At 33.3% G+C, this 20,255-nt stretch overlaps 1 protein-coding gene across 3 annotated transcripts in view; it reads right to left on the bottom strand.

The window, feature by feature from the left end:
* The window catches only part of BBS9 (Bardet-Biedl syndrome 9), a 442,846-nt gene that overhangs the window by 233,491 nt on the left and 189,100 nt on the right, over window positions 1–20,255 (bottom strand). For 2 of the 3 annotated variants that reach the window (XM_067746666.1, XM_067746667.1), the window contains 4 exons: window positions 19,734–19,836; window positions 18,157–18,261; window positions 16,005–16,019; window positions 10,956–11,096 (listed from right to left, as the gene is read on the bottom strand). In XM_067746666.1, the coding sequence (XP_067602767.1) occupies window positions 10,956–11,096; window positions 16,005–16,019; window positions 18,157–18,261; window positions 19,734–19,836 (364 nt within the window). The remainder of the gene's footprint in view (window positions 1–10,955; window positions 11,097–16,004; window positions 16,020–18,156; window positions 18,262–19,733; window positions 19,837–20,255) is intronic. The other variant, XM_067746668.1, reaches the window with a different exon arrangement.

Below are 20,255 nucleotides of genomic sequence, written 5' to 3'. Positions count from 1 at the left end.
GCTTTCCCACAGCAAAGGAAACCATAAACAGGATGAAAAGACAACCCTCAGATTGGGAGAAAATATTTGCAAATGAAGCAACAGACAAAGGATTAATCTCCAAAATTTACAAGCAGCTCATGGAGCTCAATATCAAAAAAATAAACAACCCAATCCAAAAATGGGCAGAAGACATAAATAGACATTTCTCCATGGACGATATACAGATTGCCAACAAACACATGAAAGATTGCTCAACATCACTAATCATTGGAGCAATGCAAATCAAATCTACAAAGAGGTATCACCTCACACCAGTCAGAATGGCCATCACCAAAAAGTCTACAAACAATAAATGCTGGAGAGGGTGTAGAGAAAAGGGAACCATCTTGCACTGTTGTTGGGAATGTAAATTGATACACCCACTATGGAGAACAGTATGAAGGTTCCTTAAAAAACTAAAAATAGAACTACTATACCACCCAGCAATCCCACTCCTGGGCATATACCCTGAGAAAACCATAATTCAAAAAGAGTCATGTACCACAATGTTCACTGCAGCTCTATTTACAATAGCTAGGACATGGAAGCAACCTAAGTGTCCATCAACAGATGAATGGATAAAGAAGATGTGGCACATATATACAATGGAATATTACTCAGCCATAAAAAGAAATGAAATTGAGTTATTTGTAGTGAGGTGGATGGACGTAGAGTCTGTCATACAGGATTAAGTAAGTCAGAAAGAGAAAAACTAATATCATATGCTAACACACATATATGGAATCAAAAAAAAAAAAGGTTCTGAAGAACCTATGGGCAGGAAAGGAATAAAGAAGCAGATGTAGAGAATGGACTTCAGGACACAGGGAGGAGGAAGGGTAAGCTGGAACGAAGTGAGAGAGTGGGATGGACTTATATATACTACCAAATAGATAGCTAGTGGGAAGCTGTTGCATAGCACAGAGAGATAAGCTCGGTGCTTTGTGACCACCTACAGGGGTGGGATAGGGAGGGTGGGAGGGAGACACAAGAGGCAGGAGACATGGTGATATATGTATATGTATAGCTGATTCACTTTGTTATAAAGCAGAAGCTGGCACACCATTGTAAAGCAATTATACTCCAATAAAGATGTTAAAATATATATCTTAACAAACACCAAGCACAAGCAAAATAAAAATACAACAAAACCAAAAAAACTATACCAAGGTACAACGAAGATGAATTTCTTAAAGGAAAAAATCTTAAAAACAGCCAGAGAGAAAAGACATATTACATGTAGAGGTACAGCTTATGTCTTAATGCAATGCCAGAAAACAAGGGAGTAATATCTTTACAATATTGAAAGAAAAACATTGTCAACCTACAATCTTTACCTAGTGAAAATAACTTTCAAGAAAATGGTGAAAAAATACATTTTCAGACCTACAAAAGCTGAAAAAATTCATCACTAGTATTTCTCCAGTAAAAGAAATGTTAACAAAGTACTTCAAGAAAAAGGAAAATGATACCAGATGGAACCTGGTTCTACACAAAGGAATGAAGAGCAGTGGAAAAGGTAACTCCATGAGTAAATATATAAGATCATTGTCTTAATAATTAATATCTCTTAAAAGGAGAATCACTGTACATGTATAACTGAATTACTCTGCTGTACACCTGAAACTAACAGAACATTGTTAATCAACTATACTCCAATATAAAAAAAATTCTAAAAAAGATAATCACTGTTTAAAGCAAAATTCATAACAATGTATTACAAGGTTTATAATATATGTAGATATAAAACAACAATAGCACAAAGGCTGGGAGGGGAGAAATGGAAGTATACTATTGTACGAGTCTTATAGTATGTTTGAGGCATTATACTATCACCTAAAGATAGACTGTGATAAGTTAAAGATGTATACAGTATTATGCATCTGTGCATTTTTGACAGGGAAATATTGCTTCCAAAGGGGCAAAAATCAATTTATAGGGTTCATCCATTGTAAAGCAATTACACTCCAATAAAGATGTTAAAAAAAAATTTATAGGGTTCAGAAAAATCTTACTCATTTTATCTATAAAAACAGATATTCATATAGAATATGAACAGATATACAGGATTATCTGTGGTACTAAAACTGTGCAGAGGGGCTGATTAAGAAAAAGATTCTAAATAGTCTTGTGGAGAAAATAATAAAAGAAAGGTTGAGAAACACTGCCATAATCTTCAAAGAAGCAACTAAATTAACACTAGGTGGTATAGTGAGTAAGACAACAAAGGAGATAAAATGGAATCATAAAACATACTCAATTCAAAAGAATGCAGGAGGGGACTTCCCTGGCGGTCCAGTGGTTGACTTCGCCTTCCTAGGGGCAAGACGGGAATAAAGATGCAGACCTACTAGAGAATGGATTGGAGGATATGGGGAGGGGGAAGGGTATGCTGGGATAAAGTGAGAGAGTGGACTGGACATATATACACTACCAAACGTAAAACAGATAGCTAGTGGGAAGCAGCCGCATAGCACAGGGAGATCAGCTCAGTGCTTTGTGACCACCTAGAGGGGTGGGACAGGGAGGGTGGGAGGGAGGGAGATGAAAGAGGGAAGAAATATGGGGACATATGTATATGTATAACTCATTCATTTGTTATAAAGCAGAAACTAACACACCATTGTAAAGCAATTATACTCCAATAAAGATGTTAAAAAAAAAAAAAAAAGACTTCGCATTCCAATGAAGGGGGTGCGGGTTTGATGCCTGGTCGGGGAGCTAAGATCCCACAAGCCTCATGACCAATAAACCAAAACATAAAAAAAAACAGAAGCAATATTGTAACAAATTCAATAAAGACTTTTAAAATGGTCCACATCAAAAAATTCTTAAAAAAAAAAAAAAGAATGCAGAAAAAAAAAAAACCCGATGAGGCAAATAGAAAACAAAGAGCAAGATGGTAGATTTAAAGTCAACCATATCAATAATCACATTAAAAATCAATGGTCTAGGGACTTCCCTGGTGGCACAGTGGTTAAGAGTCCGCCTGCCAATGCAGTGGACACGGGTTCGAGCCCTGGTCTGGGAAGATCGCACATGCCGCGGAGCAACTAAGCCCATGAGCCACAACTACCGAGCCTGTGCTCTAGAGCCTGAGAGCCACAACTACTGAGTCCACGTGCCACAGCTACTGAAGCCCGTGTGCCTAGAGCCCATGCTCCACAACAAGAGACGCCACCACAATGAGAAGCTCGCACACTGCAATGAAGAGTAGCCCCCGCTTGCCACAACTAGAGAAAGCCCGTGCACAGCAATGAAGACCCAACGCAGCCAAAAATAAGTAAATAAATTTATAACAAAAAAAAGGTCTAAACACCCCAATTAAAAGACAGATAATATTGTATTGCATTAAAAAAGCCAAGACTCAACTGTATGCTACCTATAAGAAGCCTACTTTAAATATAAAGATGTAAACATCTTAAAAGTAAAAAAAGGAAATATACATATATATCACTGTAACACTAGGCAAAAGAAAGTTGGAATAGCTATATTAATATCATAAAAGTAGATTTTAGAGCAAAGAATATTAAGAAAGACCGAGACTATTTCATAATAATCAAGAGAACATTATACACCTAAACTTTCATGTGCCTAAAACGGAGCTTTAAAATGTATGAAGCAAAAACTTCAGATCTGCAAAAAAAAGAAAAGAAATAGACAAATTATAGTTGAAGACTTCAACAAACTACTCTCAATAATTGACACATGTAGACAGAAAATCAGTAAGGATATAGAAGATTAAAAACATTATCAGAAAACTTGCCTTAACTGACATTTACATAAGATCGCACCCTACAACAGAAGAAAATACATTATTTTCCAATGCATGTGGAACATTTATAAAAACAGTCCTATCTTGGGGCCATTAAATAAGTTTCAATAAATTTAAAAGGATTCGAGGCATACAAAGTATGTTTTCCTACCACAGTGAAACTGAATTCCAAATCAATAACAAAAGTTGTACGGAAAATCCCCAAGAATTTGGAAACTACATACCATACTTCTAAATAACACTAGGGTCAAAAAAGAAATCAAAAGGGGAATTTAAAACTGTTTTATACTGAATGAAAATTAAAAACACAACATTCCATAATTTGTAGGATGCAGCTAAAGCAATAGTTAGAGAAAATTTTATAGCATTAACCAACTAACCAAGGAAAGAAAATTAAACCCAAAGTAAGCAGAAGAAAGGAATATGAGAGAAATGAAAAGGAATAGAAAACAAAAAATAAAAAGAGGAAATGAATGAAACCAAAAGCTGGATTTTCAAAACGAGATAAAATGGATAAACCTCTAGTCAACAGATCAGGAACAAAAAAGAGAGAAAACACAAATTAGCAGTATCAGTAATGAGTGAGTTGTCATCACTACAGATTCTACAGATATTAAAAGGATCAGAAAATATTATGAACAACCTTATGCCAATAAATTCAACAACTCAGATGAAATGTACATATTCCTTGAAAGACAGAAACTAACAAAGTTCACTCAATATGAAATAGATAACCTAAGAGGTCTATATCTTTTGAAGAAATTGAATTTGTAGTTTAAAAGCTATCCCATACAGAAAACTCTATGTCTGGAAAACTTCCCTAGTGAATTCTTCCAACTATTTAAGCAAAAAATAATACCAATTCTGCACACTGTTCAAAAAAATTGAAGGGAGGTAAATATTTTCCAATTCATTCCATAAACTCCACATTAATGACACAAAATTATAAAGAAGCAAATTTACAGATCAATATCCCTTATAAACACAGATGTAAAAATTATAAACTAAAGTTTAACAAATTAAATCCCACAGTCTATTGAAAGGAAAATACATCATGATAAAGTATGATTTATCTCAAGAATGCACAGTAGGGCTAACATTAAAAAATTAATCAATGTAATCCACCTATTAACAGACTAAAGAAGAAAATGATATAAAATATCTCAATTGATGTAGAAAAAGCATTGAAAAAATTAAATATCTATTCCTAATAAAACCCATAGCAAACCTGGTATAAAAGGGAACTTCCCCAAGCTGGTAAAGGACACCTACAAAATACTTACATCTAAACATATTTAATGCTGAAAGACTGAATGTCTGCTCTCACCATTACTATTCAACATCGTCCCAGAGGTTCTAGCCAAGGTTAAAAAGCAAGCAAAAAATAAACAAACTGAATCTCCAGACTGGCAAGGAAGAGGTAAAACTGTTTTCACTTACAGATGACATGATCATCTATGTAGAAAATCTGATTAAATCTACAAAAAGAAAGCTAGTAGAAACAATGTTGTGTGATACAAGATCAACATACAAAAACCAATTGTATTTCTATGTACTAGGAAAGAACAATTTGAAATTGAAATAAAACACTACAATTTGCAATCACATCAAAATATATTTTAGGGATAAATCTGACAGAGATTTGTAAGACCTGTACATTGAAAACTACAAACTCTTAGTGAGAAAAATAAAATATGCCCGAAATAAAGGAAGGTCTCTACTTTCATCTTAAGAAACTAGGATAAGTGGAGCAAATTTTACCATGTTCAATATTGTTAAGATGTTGTTTCTCTCCAAATTGATCTATAGAATTAGATCAGTTGAAATCCCAATTCCAATCAAAATCTCAGGCATTTTTTAAATTGATAAGCTGATTCTAAGATTTATGTGAAAATGCAAATGATCTAGAACATCCAAGACAACTTTGAAAATAAAAGAATAAAGTTGGAGAAATTTCACTACCTGACTTCTAGACTTATATATAGTAATTAAGACACTATGCTACTGGTATATAGCAATATTGATGGGCAAAGACAAATAGATCAATGGAACAAACTGAGCAGAAATATATATATACATTCTGATTATTTATATAGTCCTATGATATACATTCAGATGATTTTCAACAACTTTGCAAAGGTGATTCAGTAGAAAAAAAACAGTCTTTTCAAAAGTAGTTTGGCGGAATTCCCTGGTAGTCCAGCGGTTAGGACTCCACACTTCCACTGCAGGGGACACGGGTTCAATCCCTGGTTGGGGAACTAAGATCCCTCAAGCCGCGTGGTGAAGCCAAAAAAAAAAAAAAAGTAGTGCTGGAACATTAGATACTCATATGCAAAAATATGAATTTTATCCATATCTCACACCATACATAAATATCAACTTAAAATGGATAAGAGCCCTAAATAGAAAACAGAAAACTAGAAAACTTCTAGAAAAACATGTACAAGAAAAACTTTGTAATCTTGAGTTAGGCAAAAATTTCTCAGATATAACATTAAAATCATGATCCATAAAAGAAAAAACAGATAAATTGGGCTTTATCAAAATTAAGAACTTCTCTTCCAAAGACACTGTTAAAAGAATGAGAAGACATGCCATAGACTGGGAGAAAATATGTGCAAGTCATATAATCTGAAAAGGGAATGAAAGAAGGCAGACAAAAAAGAACACATACTGAGTAATTCCATTTTATAAAACTTCAGAAAATGCAAACTAATCTATAGTGACAGAAAGGAAACCAGTGGTTGCCAGGGGATGGGGGAAAAACGGATCACAAAGGGGCACAAGGAAGCTCTTTGGGGTGATGGATATTTTCTGCATCATGATTTCAGGGATGGTGTCAAAGGTATATACAAACACCAAAACTTACCAAATTGTATACTTTATACATGTGTACATAAGTTATACTTCAATAAAGTTGTTTTTTATAAAAACAAAAAATGTACTGAAGCTGTGTTTCAGAATTAAAGAATGTATTAAAATGTACCAGAAGAAAATATAATTAATATTTTATAACCTTAAAATAGAAATCATTCTAAGCACAACATGAAAACTTGAAACTAAATAAAACAGTTATAAAATTAAATTTTAAAATAAATTTTACTACCTAAAAATATAAACCTTATATGTTAAAAGAATACAAGTAGTTAATAACAATTACAAAATTTCTATGCTAACAAATAATTTAGAAATGCAAATTTTAAAAAGAGATGTCATATTTCACCTAACCATGTCAAAAATTTTAAAAGCTTTAAATCCAGCTGCTATCCTGGGTACAAACCCTGATGTTGGGCTTGTAACCTGATACAGTTATACTGGAAGTAACTCTGGCATTTGAATAAAGTTTTCAAATGTGCATATCCTTTAACTCAGTCATTTATCTTCAAGGAATTTCTCCAAAGAGAAACAGAGAAGTACAAAAAAGCTACGTACATGGCACCCCTAAACAATAGAATATTATGTAAACATTAAAATACAAATTCGTTGACAAGGAAAGATAGCCATATATCTGAGTACCATAAAAGGCTGCTACAATAGCACGCTATTTGTTATTACTTTTTTTTTTTTTTTTTGCGGTACGCGGGCCTCTCACTGTTGTGGCCTCTCCCGTTGCGGAGCACAGGCTCCGGACGCGCAGGCTCAGCGGCCATGGCTCACGGGCCCAGCCGCTTCGCGGCACGTGGGATCCTCCCGGACCGGGGCACAAACCCGTGTCCCCTGCATCGGCAGGCGGGCTCTCAACCACTGCGCCACCAGGGAAGCCCTGTTATTACATTTATGTAAAATTTTTGTGTAAAATTACTGGTATCATGCCATACACTGAATGTCAGCTAATTTAACATCTATTCCCAGCCTCTTTTTCCCCAGCCCATCTACATTAGTTCTCAGCCCCCTTTACTGCTAGAAGAGGCCATGTGACAGTATTTTGGCTATTGAGGCCTAAGTAGAAATCTCCTAAGAAGTTTATGGAAACATGCCTTTCTGATAAAAGTTACAGTCATTGCTATAGCTATTTCTTTCCCCTACCTCCTGCCCTGTAGTCAGTTATGATGACTTAAGCCAAAGCAGCTATCTTATTGCCACGGAACAAGCCAACACACTAGAAAATGCACATTGCAAAGAAAGAAAAAAGCTGGGTCTTTGATAACATTCACAAACCACTATACCGGCTTCCATTGCCCACTTGTGGACCTCTCTTTATTTGAGATAAAAAATACATATTACCTTGCTTAAGTCACATTTAGCTAAAATCACTCCAGATAATTATTTATATATATATGTAAATAAATATTTTCTATATAGCCATTAAGCATATTAAAGCTTTTTATAATTATAATATTCTCTACTGGCCAGTATTTGGGGCACTAGACACCTCCATTCAAACACTGTTGATAGAGTTAACTAGTATGGCCCTTCAGGAAGTCAATTTTACATTATATTTCAAAAGCTTTAAAAATACTATTATCCTTTGCTTGACTCAGTAATTCCACTTTTACATATTCATCAAAGAAGTAATAATAGGGCTTCCCTGGTGGCGCAGTGGTTGAGAGTCCGCCTGCCGATGCAGGGGACACGGGTTCGTGCCCCGGTCTGGGAAGATCCCACATGCCGCGGAGCGGCTGGGCCCGTGAGCCATGGCCGCTGAGCCTGCACATCCGGAGCCTGTGCTCCGCAACGGGAGAGGCCACAACAGTGAGAGGCCCGCATACCGCAAAAAAAAAAAAGAAATAATAAATTTAGAGAAATATTGCTATAATATATTTACAATATTAATACACTGAAAACAACATAAATATAGAAAAATATAATGCTGGCCAAATTATTTATGATAGAATAGTATGTAATCATTAAAATCATAAAATAAAAAATCTAATTATATAGAAAGGTGTCTCACAGCAATATGCAAAGTAATATTCTTTGGGGGGATGAAATGCTTAGAAAAAATATTTTTTAAAAGAGTAGGGAAATGTAATGAAATATAAGTAGATATTGCTGGGTGTAAGAATTACCAGTAACTTTCATTTTCTTCTTTTTGGTTATTCATTCCTAAATTTCACATTTCTTTTGTAATAACAAAAATTAATTTTAAATATACAAAAAAAAAAGAACTGAAATAGACAAATAGGAAGAGATGTAGATTAAAAGTAGTTTTATTTCTTCTCTATGAATATCATTAATTTTATTTCCGTTAAAAAATAACTTGTAATAGCAACTTTAACATCATATATAGCAAGAGTGAAACGTATCATGAAAAGTGAAAAAGTAGCAAGAGTACTTCTTTTAAACAATTACAGGATTCCAGCATGTTTAATATTAACACAAATCTGGAAACTCAAAAAAAGAACAAAACTATATTACATAAATTGACTCAGGGGAAATTTTTAAAATTTGTCATTGAGTCCCATTTCTAAAGTGAATAAGAAGCAAATATATGCTGACGAGCCTAAGATACCTGTGACATCAAAACAACTGAGTCCAAAATCAGGACAGATGAGTTATAAGCTTTCCTTAGTACTTCTTAACCAATCCATAGCTTACAGAGTTTCCCTCTCTGGTCAAAAGCATACATTCTTATTCAATCTCTATCGGTTTCAGTCATCTACAGTAAAGATTGACCACTCAGAAGCCAGAGTCTTAAACATTTTTCAAAGGCATCAATAAATTTGTTACGCAACATACAATTTCCAACTATGTTGTCAGGATAGAATACGAGACCAAGGAACTAGTATGTTTACATAAGATGTTATAAAGGTAGTGACTCTGTGCCTTTTTTTTTTTTTTTTTCTTTTTTTGGTACGCGGGCCTCTCACTGTTGTGGCCTCTCCCGTTGCGGAGCACAGGCTCCGGACGCACAGGCTCAGCGGCCATGGCTCACGGGCCCAGCTGCTCCGCGGCATGTGGGATCCTCCCGGACCGGGGCACGAACCCGCGTCCCCTGCATCGGCAGGAGGACTCTCAACCACTGCGCCACCAGGGAAGCCCCTCTCTGCCTTTTTTATAATCCAAATTTGTTATAAGAAAATTGACGAAGAAGAAAGGGAATGAAAGGGAATTAGAAACCAAAAGGTACAAAACTATTTGCTAACTACACACACACACACACACACACACACACACACTCTCTCATTCATTCAAACTCATTCAAACTAAATAGATTAACTGTAATAAAGAGCATCTTGGAGATTTTTCATAGAGTTATATATAAATAAAGCTTTTAAAAACACTTTAAATTAATGAAAAATAAATTTTAATCACTTTAAGTAGGTAATAACACAAAAGTTGACTTACCATAAATTTCTAAACCTTGTGGGAAATACTTGTATTCTAAATCCATTCACTAATGCAAGGATGAAGATGCATCTTACAGTCAACAGTGCTGATTTTTAATGATGGATTTAAAAGGGTCGATTTAATTCCCAGATTATTTTTTTTAATTCCACCTCATCACCAAGAAAGGTAATAGATGCGACACATTAGAAACCCTGGCAACTAAAGATGTTTTATCCAAACAATGCCTCTCTCTTTTCTAAGCTACTCGAAAAGAAAAACCAACACCTGGAGAAAGTCACACCTTCACAAATTACCAATAATGTTCACTGTGATATTCTAGCTTTATACATGTAGCCCCTTCTAAAGCACTGGAGGCAAAGAATGAACATTGCCCCCTCCAGCTGCTGAAGACAGCACAACCACATAGAGTACCTACTTATGAGGTTACTTTTCAGGGGCATAAGAATATGCTTTTAAAAGGTACCTTTCCAAAAACCTACAATGAAGACAAATAATAAATATTTACATGCTTAGAAAAGGGATATATTTGAAAACCTACAATAAAGATGAATAATAAATATTTACATTCCAAGCCAAAAAATTCCACAGTCTAAAAAGAAACATCTGATGTTTTCATTTCTGAATACTGAAGCAAAATAATGATTATAATAATTTTAATCAAACTTAAAAGGTACGCTTTATTACCTTGTTGATATAAGCTATTTCCTTTGAACCCGCAAACAGAACGAAAAAATCCTTGAGGCACTTTTATATTCTGACTTAACAATTATCTGATAATTACCCCATCATTACCTGCTGATGAAGGATTCCATTCTAAATTCTTAACATTTCTGATGTTACAGGCATGTTACTTCAAGAGTCCTACCTGGAAAGAGACTGAGAAGACTGACTGGAGATTTGTTGGTATCAATAGTTAGTTTGTGGCTTGCAGTTTTTGAAGGCTGGCCTGGTAAGCAGATTAATTTCAGGGGAAGTCTAAACTTACATTGGCTAACTCGAGGAATGCCTGAAATAAAGAGAAACATATATTCATAAATTTGACAAATAAGAAAAATATTGTACTACTAATAGTAGTACATAGTAGCAACATATCTTAGTTTAAATGTTTGTTACCTGCCCATTTCATTTAGCATAACTGAAATAACTAGAAAGCATTATCAAAATTTATGTTTTTACTTTATTGTCAAAAAGTGCAAGGCAAAAATAAAATCTTAAAAAGGAGCATAGGGGTAAACTCTGCCTTTAATAGTAATATCATATTTTAAAAATCATCACAGTTGAATGCTATATAAAACATTATATGTAGTTATATTCAATTACTGAACTGTCTTTAAGACCTTCAAAGCTCTCGCCCTAACCCAAGATTATCCGCTAAAACGAGCAAAGAATATGAAATTTATATCAGGAAGACTCTATATGACCATATCTAATCATTTCTTTACCCCCCGAATATTTTAATTTTTGTTTTTTTTACTTATTGGAGATTCCAAATACAATTAACAATTTGCAATAAATTATGAGCATGAAAGCAGAATTTGCCCTACTGAAGTTCTAATGAAGTTCATTCTAATGTCATTTTACACATCAATATGAAGAATATTACTTTCATACAAATTGAATTTTTCTCAATCCATTTAACTTTACATATCACTGTTAAGCAACATTTTGAAAGGCTTACATAGTCATTCAATTCTCAAATTTTTTCAGAAAGTATACAGGTATATTGAAATAAGTAACTGCATAAATAAATAACAATGAAGAGTTTTATATCAGAAGTTAAAGTTTTTAAAAATCATTCCTTTTAATATTTTTACAAAGAATGAAACTGAAACCAAAGCAAATTAAGCTCTCTACTTATAAATCAAGTAAAGCAATTCTACAACTTTAGTTCTCTCTCCTTTTATACTAGGATTCTATTTTTGACTGGGTAAGACAAAAGATAATATACAGAAAACTATATCTTAGTAAACTACTGTAGAAAAAAGGAAAACTTAAAATGTTCTACTCTACTGGATAGATCCACACATTAATTCCTCTATTTCTTTACGGTGGAGTCAGAGAGCAGCTTAAAAATAGCAAAAGCGGAAGCAGTAAAGTTTGGAGACATGATCCCAAATAGGATTCCTAGAATTAGCAATATATTTTGTTAATGCCAATTGGAGTTGTGTGGTTTACTCTATAACCAAGCTGGGAGTACACTTTTCAGAACTACTTATTCACTAGGATAGTAAGAGATCAACAATGGCAAGCATATTGATATATGAAGCCAATTAAATACTTTTTCAGAGCATGTGGAGCATATTTGTCATTCTCTTCAACATAATCTATTATCCATCAAATTTTACATAGCTCATTTTTTGCTCATAACCAACAGATGTTAAATTCACTTCTCCTGGAATCCTAGATGCAAACTATAACTGGTGTCTCTTCAGAGAAGTCCCAGGGTATTATTTCCTGACATTTTGTGAGGTTTTAGAGGCATGTGTATTTGTACTTTAAAATGATGAAATGTTTTGACTCAAAATATTATGGTAACGTGATCTAAGCTACTGCTCAGACCACAACTATCAATAACACTACAAAAAATATTACAAAGCATTATTTTTTCCAACTTCATATACTCCATATATCCCCATATTATGGAAATATACCTACTAATGTTTTTCCTCTACAATATATAAATTACAGCCTCAATTAATAGATGCAGTCTGGAAAGAACAAGGAAACTGAAACCTAGTTCCAGTTCCTTCATTTTCAATGAATAGAATAACAGGGAAAAAATGCTTCATCTTCTGACAATCCTGTACATGCACAAAGAGAAGCTATCTTCTATGTACTTTCAACCAAAGTCTGAGCTAATTGTTCAAATAAAATTTGGCTGCAAATGCTCTTCTAAAACTACACTGCTGAAACTGTGGCTCTACTTCGCTTGGACCAGGTACTGACTGAATTTGTGGTCAAACAAAATTAATCATGATCAACAACACTAGCCTTATGTTACTTAGATTATTACCCTAAAACTCCAAGAACCCAGAGCTAAAGAAACTGGTGGTGTATAAATGTTTCAGAAATTGAAACAAATGGATTGCAAGCACTAATAAACCCAAGAAGGGAAATACATTGTAACTCAATTCACAGCTCAGTTAAGTCAGTTAATGACAATATCACACACTAGGGCAATGGTCTGCAGTTGCTAAGATTTGAAGAACCCCTCCAGAATTTCTTTTCTCTCCAGGAATTGTAAACCTGTTTCACAGGACATTTGGAAAACATTACTTTGAAAAATGATGACACTCATACTTAATAAAATGATTATGGCTATTTTTTAAATGATGGCAGCTTGAAAAGTTTTACCATTGGGGGGGAAAAAAGGGTATGAAATCCTTTAGAAATCAGTTTAAGGAAACCATACCTTTAAAAAGAAAAATTATACTGCCAATATTTTATATTACTTCCCATCAAATTAAAACCCGAACATTTCAAAATATAATGTCTAGTATTTAGACATGGAGTTTATCAGTGGCACATTTCTATTGAGATTTACATTTTCTTAAGAAACTTGGAATGCAGATTTGGCTACCAGTTACTCTTCAGGCTATAACTGTAGCTAAGAACCTGAAGCCAGAAACATGTAGAGGTATGTGTGAGTATATGCATATGTGTATCTGTAATAAGGAAGGAAAGAATTATATTGCACTTAAAGACTTTCCAAAGTTGCTAGTAGGATAGCTTTCAACTCAGTTGAAAGAGCCTAACTGATCCTAACTGCCTACCATCAGTGATATTTAGTTGGCAAAACAGTCTCTATTTGGCTTATTCAACTCTCTGAATATAATGCTGAGAGAAAAGAAGAATTTGGTCATTTGTAATACTCAAATATTGGCCTACTCACTCATCACACTGACTTTTCCTACAGTTTTTAAACAAATATAATCACCTCTCCTTCAAACACGTCCCCTTCTAGCCTACTAGAGGAAATGGATAGTCGCAACTACCATGGTGCAATTAATCACAAAATTATTTAACACTTAGAGAGAAAATTCAGATCAAAATCACTCCTGACAGAACAATTTTTCCAGGAAGAGAATTCTAATTACCCCTGGCACACCCAAGAGACCAGTATCACTGTCAAGAGGGATGCCAAAATGTGCTTTAAAAAAAAGAAAAAAGAACTTATATACCAGAGTAGAATAACTATATCTATATATTACACATCTACATAATGCCTTTAGAACTCTTTCCAGGGGCCTGCTAGAGTCATTTCTTATTGAAAACAAGGAACCCCAAAGCAGTAGCAATGTCTGGTAGCCAGAATTTCCTTGATCCCTTCCTGTTATGTCTGGCTACGTACTGTGCTCCATCTGCAGTCATGTTTTACACTGCCCATGTCATGTAACTTTAATGCAGAAATAATGGAGACAAACTCTTATGGGACAACATAAAACCTCGTTTGCTTCTCTTTTTCCATATGTAAAAGCAGGACTGCTTATCTGCAATACAGCCTGAACAGATCAGGCCAATAAAATGGAAAAGTCTTTGAAATTTGAAGCCTTATGTAAGTAAGATCTAAGTGGCAACATATTATTTTCTTGCCTACTAGGTAAAGCTGAATATTTCAACTCTACTCCCTGAAGCTTAATTATAATTTTAAAATATATAATAAGAGATTATTAAAACCAGCTTCAGGTTTGCATTGAAATACTAAAATTTCCATATATTGTGATTTTTTTTTCTCATGGTTTGATCTGAATTTTTAGTAAGAGGAAATAAATTCCTTTCAATAATAACCTTTACTGATTTTTTTAAAACTCAAAACAAATAATTTAAATAATAATATTGTATTTTATAATAGTTATTGCAAAATCTTATCAGTTACATGAAATCTTGCAAAGTAAAATGTAAATATTCATTATTAAAATTATTTTAATAACCCAAATTCTAATTTGACAAGCATACTTTATACTATTAAGCTAAAAGCTTACTTCTATTAAAATATTTCTCATATAAATATATATTCACCTACCAGACACTATGCAACTCAGATTGTTGGCACCACCAAAACTATATGAGTAAATAATGCCATTATTTTTAAGTATTTTATTTATCTAATTATTACTAATTAATACTACCTAATACTAATCTAAAATGGCTATTAAACTAAGACAAACCATCACATTAAGTCTGTGTCTAGGAGGAAAAATAATCAAAGTAGAAGATCCTTATAGAGTACCTGTCATATAACCAGATACTATATAATCCTAAGTACTTGAACCCTGCTCTTAAAGAGCTCAAAAATCTACTAGGGGAACCTAAGGAACAAACTTAATGAAATTCATAGTATGATAAGTATTATAGCAGAGTAATAAACAAAGGATTTGGGGAAAACAAAATGGTGACAACACTGACCCAGGCAAGTTCAAGGGGTTAGTCCCTTGATGATATTCCCCCACAAATTCTAACAAGACAAGAAATAGGCCCATAGAATGAGTACACATGGCATTCTGATCAAAGAGGTGAATATTTTGGGGTATACAGAATCATACAATTTAGAATTCAGAATTTTTTTCCTTACTCTTTTTAAGTAAACCAAGATAACTGAGCATACAGGTAAATCACCAATGACTTACAAAAATAAGTTGTCAGTGGTGCCTTTGGTTTTGTTCAAAAAAGTCATGGAGCTTCATTGTTTCTCATGACTCTGAAACAACTAATAATGAATAACAAGTATCTATAAGTGGAAACATATACTAGCTTCTCCATAGCCAGATCAAGGCACTGAATCACCCTAAAGAGGTTGCTATAGTTAAAACAGTAGTCCATAAAAAGAATTCATTCATGGTATAATACCAATTGAATTAACTGACCAAATTTCAGTTCTGAAATTCATTTTGTTCTAAATTATCTTTTCACTTACCCTCAGGATTTCGATCTATCCATCAGAGGCAATTCAAAAAGGGATAGGGTAGAAAATGTAACAAATTATCTGTTATAAAATTACAACACAAACTTAACACATATCTGCTTAAAATATAATTTAAAATTTTGAAGATTCTTACAGATGATTTAAATGGCCCTCCAATAAAGATAAGCCGATTCACAATTGAAGAATGTAACATGAATAAATGAAATCTAACAATATATTTCATCCATTCTCAGAAATCCATGAGAGGGTGTTATTCCAGTATAAATGTGGCAAAAACAGGTAAAGATACATGATCTAGCCAAAAGCAAACCAGACTCAATATGTAAATGACATCAAGAGCATTAAATGAATTTTTTGGAAAAAATCTGAGTGAAAGACAAATATATAATATTAATATTTCCAGTTAGTCTTGCTTATATTATAACTTTAGTTAAGAGATACTACTATGGAACAATGTCTATTTTTTTTCAGCTTGTCATGGTATTCTTTTACTTTTATAGACTTGTTTTTACTTTAACTTCTAATTAACTTTCAACCAATTAATGCCTATGCTCTTTGGTTTAGTAACAATTTATAGTCTTTCAAATTCTGTCTTTAGAAAAGCATAATAGCTAAAAATGGTATGTGCAACCATAAGCTCACTGAATGATTTTATAACTTTGTAATGAATTTTTAAGCCTTTTGTCCACTTGCTAGGTAATCCATTTCTTTATTTTCAACCACTGTCACTACTTTTCTTTGAAAGCAAATGAAATAACGAGTTGAATTAAGGCATCAACAATCTCTATAACTACATACACAAGGTGTAACAAAGATAAAAAGTATAATCATGCCTATGATTATTGAGATGTTCAGTTAATGATAAATGATCTAGAGATTTTAGCCAACATTTCCTGTTTTTTATTTCACAACTCAAAATTAAAATAACACTGAACATTTCAATGCTCTTTTCAGAAACATCCAACTAAGAAGTCCATCATTCTTTGATCCCTTACAGAAGATTTGTATTTCTCCAAAGCCAGCTTTCGCAAAGCCATTTAACCATAAAATATTTATGTTACCCCAAATTTTGAAAATACAGGTAAATGGTTAAAGTGGTTACTTCCGGCCAGAAATGATTTTTTTTATAATTTAAAGCAAAATAACTTACAAAGAAGGAGAAACAGATTTTGAAAACATGTACTAAAGTTACAAAATCACCTCCAAGCATAGAGTTGTCAATGCATAAAACAGAAAATTCACTTAGACAAAATAAGAACTACTATTATTAAAAACATTGCCAAGGTGCCTTGTTAGCACAGTAGGTAGTTGCATCAGTCTCATAAAAACATTGCTAAGTAAGCAAAGTAGGTATCAACAGAGAGAAAAAAATATGAATAAGGCATCTCTAAGCTTTTTAAATTAAGAAAACTGTACAGAAATGCTTAAAAAACACAAATGCAACATTGTTGAAATACCCTATCAGTTACACTACATTTAAACGTTTTTAAAAAAAGCAATAACTAATTATTCTTATTCTATCAATCAACTAATTGTCAAACTGTTACTATGAAAAATTCACTACACATACACACACACACACAAAACTACAAAATTGAACCCAAGTTGAAATTTATAATAATTAGATCTCACTGGACTAAAGATAACATTTTTGATCTATTAAGAGTTTCTTGAAATAATACAGATCCTGTTCTTAAATATTTTAACATGTAAGATAATAGTTTTATTTAATCACTAAAGCAGTGTTTGAAACTCTGAAGACTGACTTAATATTACAGCAACCCATAATAGTCTTTTTTACTAATTCAGACTAGGTTTTTCTCTTTAGTTCAAATACATGAAGTCTGACTAGATAACATTCTTCTAGTGGGAATAAAAATACATCATATTTGCTATTAATTGAAAAGATAGAATCAAACATTACATATGGAAATCAGCTAAATAGACTATCACTAATTATTCATAACACATCAAAGTAATTTGAACATACATTTTTATTTAACACTAGAAAAGAATATTTTTTCATTTAATAATATTGTACAATGTGTTTTCCCATTTTAAACACTTAAACATTTAACTCATAACTCCAAAAACTTAAAAGAAGTGATTAGGCTTGTAAATTCATGAACAACTGTATGCTTACCTGTAGGTCTGGAATAAGAAACAACAGCATTTCCTTCCAATTCAGATGGTAAATAACTTCCTTTCAGATAAACAGAAAAGCCTACTGTTCTAGTCATCTCTGGTGCTATAAGCAATGTAAAAATAATATATTACATAATTTTGGACAATTATTATTAACAAACAGTTAAAATTAGATATATACTGCATGCCAGCTACTGTCTTAAGCACTTTACATAACAATTACATAGATTAACTCATTTAATCCTCACAACAACCCTACATGGTGGGTATTATTATTATCCCCATTTTTTGGTGCATGAGGAAAATGGCTACAAAGAGATTAAAAAGCTTGCCCAAGGTCATATAGCTAATACAGAGCTGGGAATTGACTCCAGAACAAGAGTACCTAACATTCTACACCACTGCTTCTCTTTACTCAAATGAACAGGCAGCATGAACAAAGCAAAAGGTACGCAAAGGGCAAGAGAACTTGGGAGTGGGAAACAGTACCTTATCATGGCTAGAACACAGACTGCAGGAGAAAATGGAAGGGGGAATTGGATATGGATGTAACTAAAACTGTGGCAACTTGGCAGATTGTGCATAGCCTTCCATATTCATGTATTTGACCTCCAACCTGCATTAGAGAGCTATAAGAGGTTTTTAACTTGAAAAATTAATCGTCCAGAATGTGTTTTAGAAAGACAAGTTGGAAGTATTGTGAAAAATTAAAAAATAAAGTGAGATATCACCTACAAGTTTACCTCAACCATTCAATCACTCATTCACTGATGCAATGAATACTTACTGAGTTTCTACTATCTGTCGGGCACCTAAGGTAGGGGTTGGTTATAAAAAGGAAAAAAGAGAGATATGTTCTTGCTTTTTGTGAATAAGACATAGGGTTCCCAGCTGAACAGTAGCAGTGAAGAAAGACAGAAAAAGACTTGAAAGATAATTCAGAAATCATTTTAACAGGACTAATGACAACTGGATGTAAGTGGTAAGAGAGACCCTATGCAAAGAAATCTTAGGCATTATTACAGTTACCTTACATAGATTCATTTTCTAATTAAGTCCAATTAATTTTCTGATTAAATTCTAATTAAAACAGTTCTGTAACACAGATATCATTATCCCCTTTCTGCAGATTAAAACAAAACAAAACTGAGGCTCCAAGTAATTACTAAAGTAGCTTGCCCATGGTTACACATTGAGTGTCAGAGCCAGGATTCAAATTCAGGCCAGACTCCAAAGCCAATATTCTTTCTTCAAACATTACAGATTCAATAAATAGCTCACTAGAGAAACACCAATAAAAAAGCCTTCCAAAATATAGTATTTAAGTACAATTATTAAGAAAAGCGCTTGAAAATCTGTAATTACTTCAACTTAACAGCCATTCACTGAATGTCCATGCTTGATGTTTGGAGGGAAAATATAAGCAAAACAACACAATCATTGATTTCAGGAAGATACCAGTCTCACTATTCAGACAAGAAATATAGTCATGAAATAAACCCACTGATAAAAAAAATTTTAATTAAAAAAAAACCTCATACCATGATAGACTTTAAGCCAAAACAAAACACTTACCCATAAATTCAAAGGTGAACTGATCACAAGTCAATACTAAAGGTGGTTGTACATAGACCGATAATCTGATCTTTTGTAATGTCACTCGATTCTGCAGTGTGACCTGAGAAAATAGAAATCGTTATTAATAAAAAAATTACATTTTTTCCAAATTGATAGAATACCACAACTACTTAAAAAATCATTAGCAAATAATTAGGAAATACCATCTGAGAAAAAAAAATGAGCTGTCACAAAACATAACCTGTAACATAGGTAGTAGATTAAAAAGTTCTACTCAGTTAGAAACTGGGCAAGGGAGTTGAACAGACTTTTCTCCAAGAATATGTACAAATAGCCAATAAGCACGTGAAAAAATGCTCAAAATCTCTGTATGAAATACAAAGTAAAACCACAATGAGATACTACTACACATCTACTTAAATGCTATAACCAAAAGGACAGACAAAAACAGGTGTTAGCAAGAATGTAGAGAAACTAGAACCTGCATAAATTGCTGATGGAAATGTAAAATGGTATAGC

Source organism: Pseudorca crassidens, chromosome 8 (genome assembly GCF_039906515.1).
Source record: "Pseudorca crassidens isolate mPseCra1 chromosome 8, mPseCra1.hap1, whole genome shotgun sequence".
NCBI lineage: Eukaryota > Metazoa > Chordata > Mammalia > Artiodactyla > Delphinidae > Pseudorca > Pseudorca crassidens.
The sequence above is the reverse complement of the archived record's forward strand: the minus strand, read 5'-3'. Positions and strand labels throughout refer to the sequence as shown.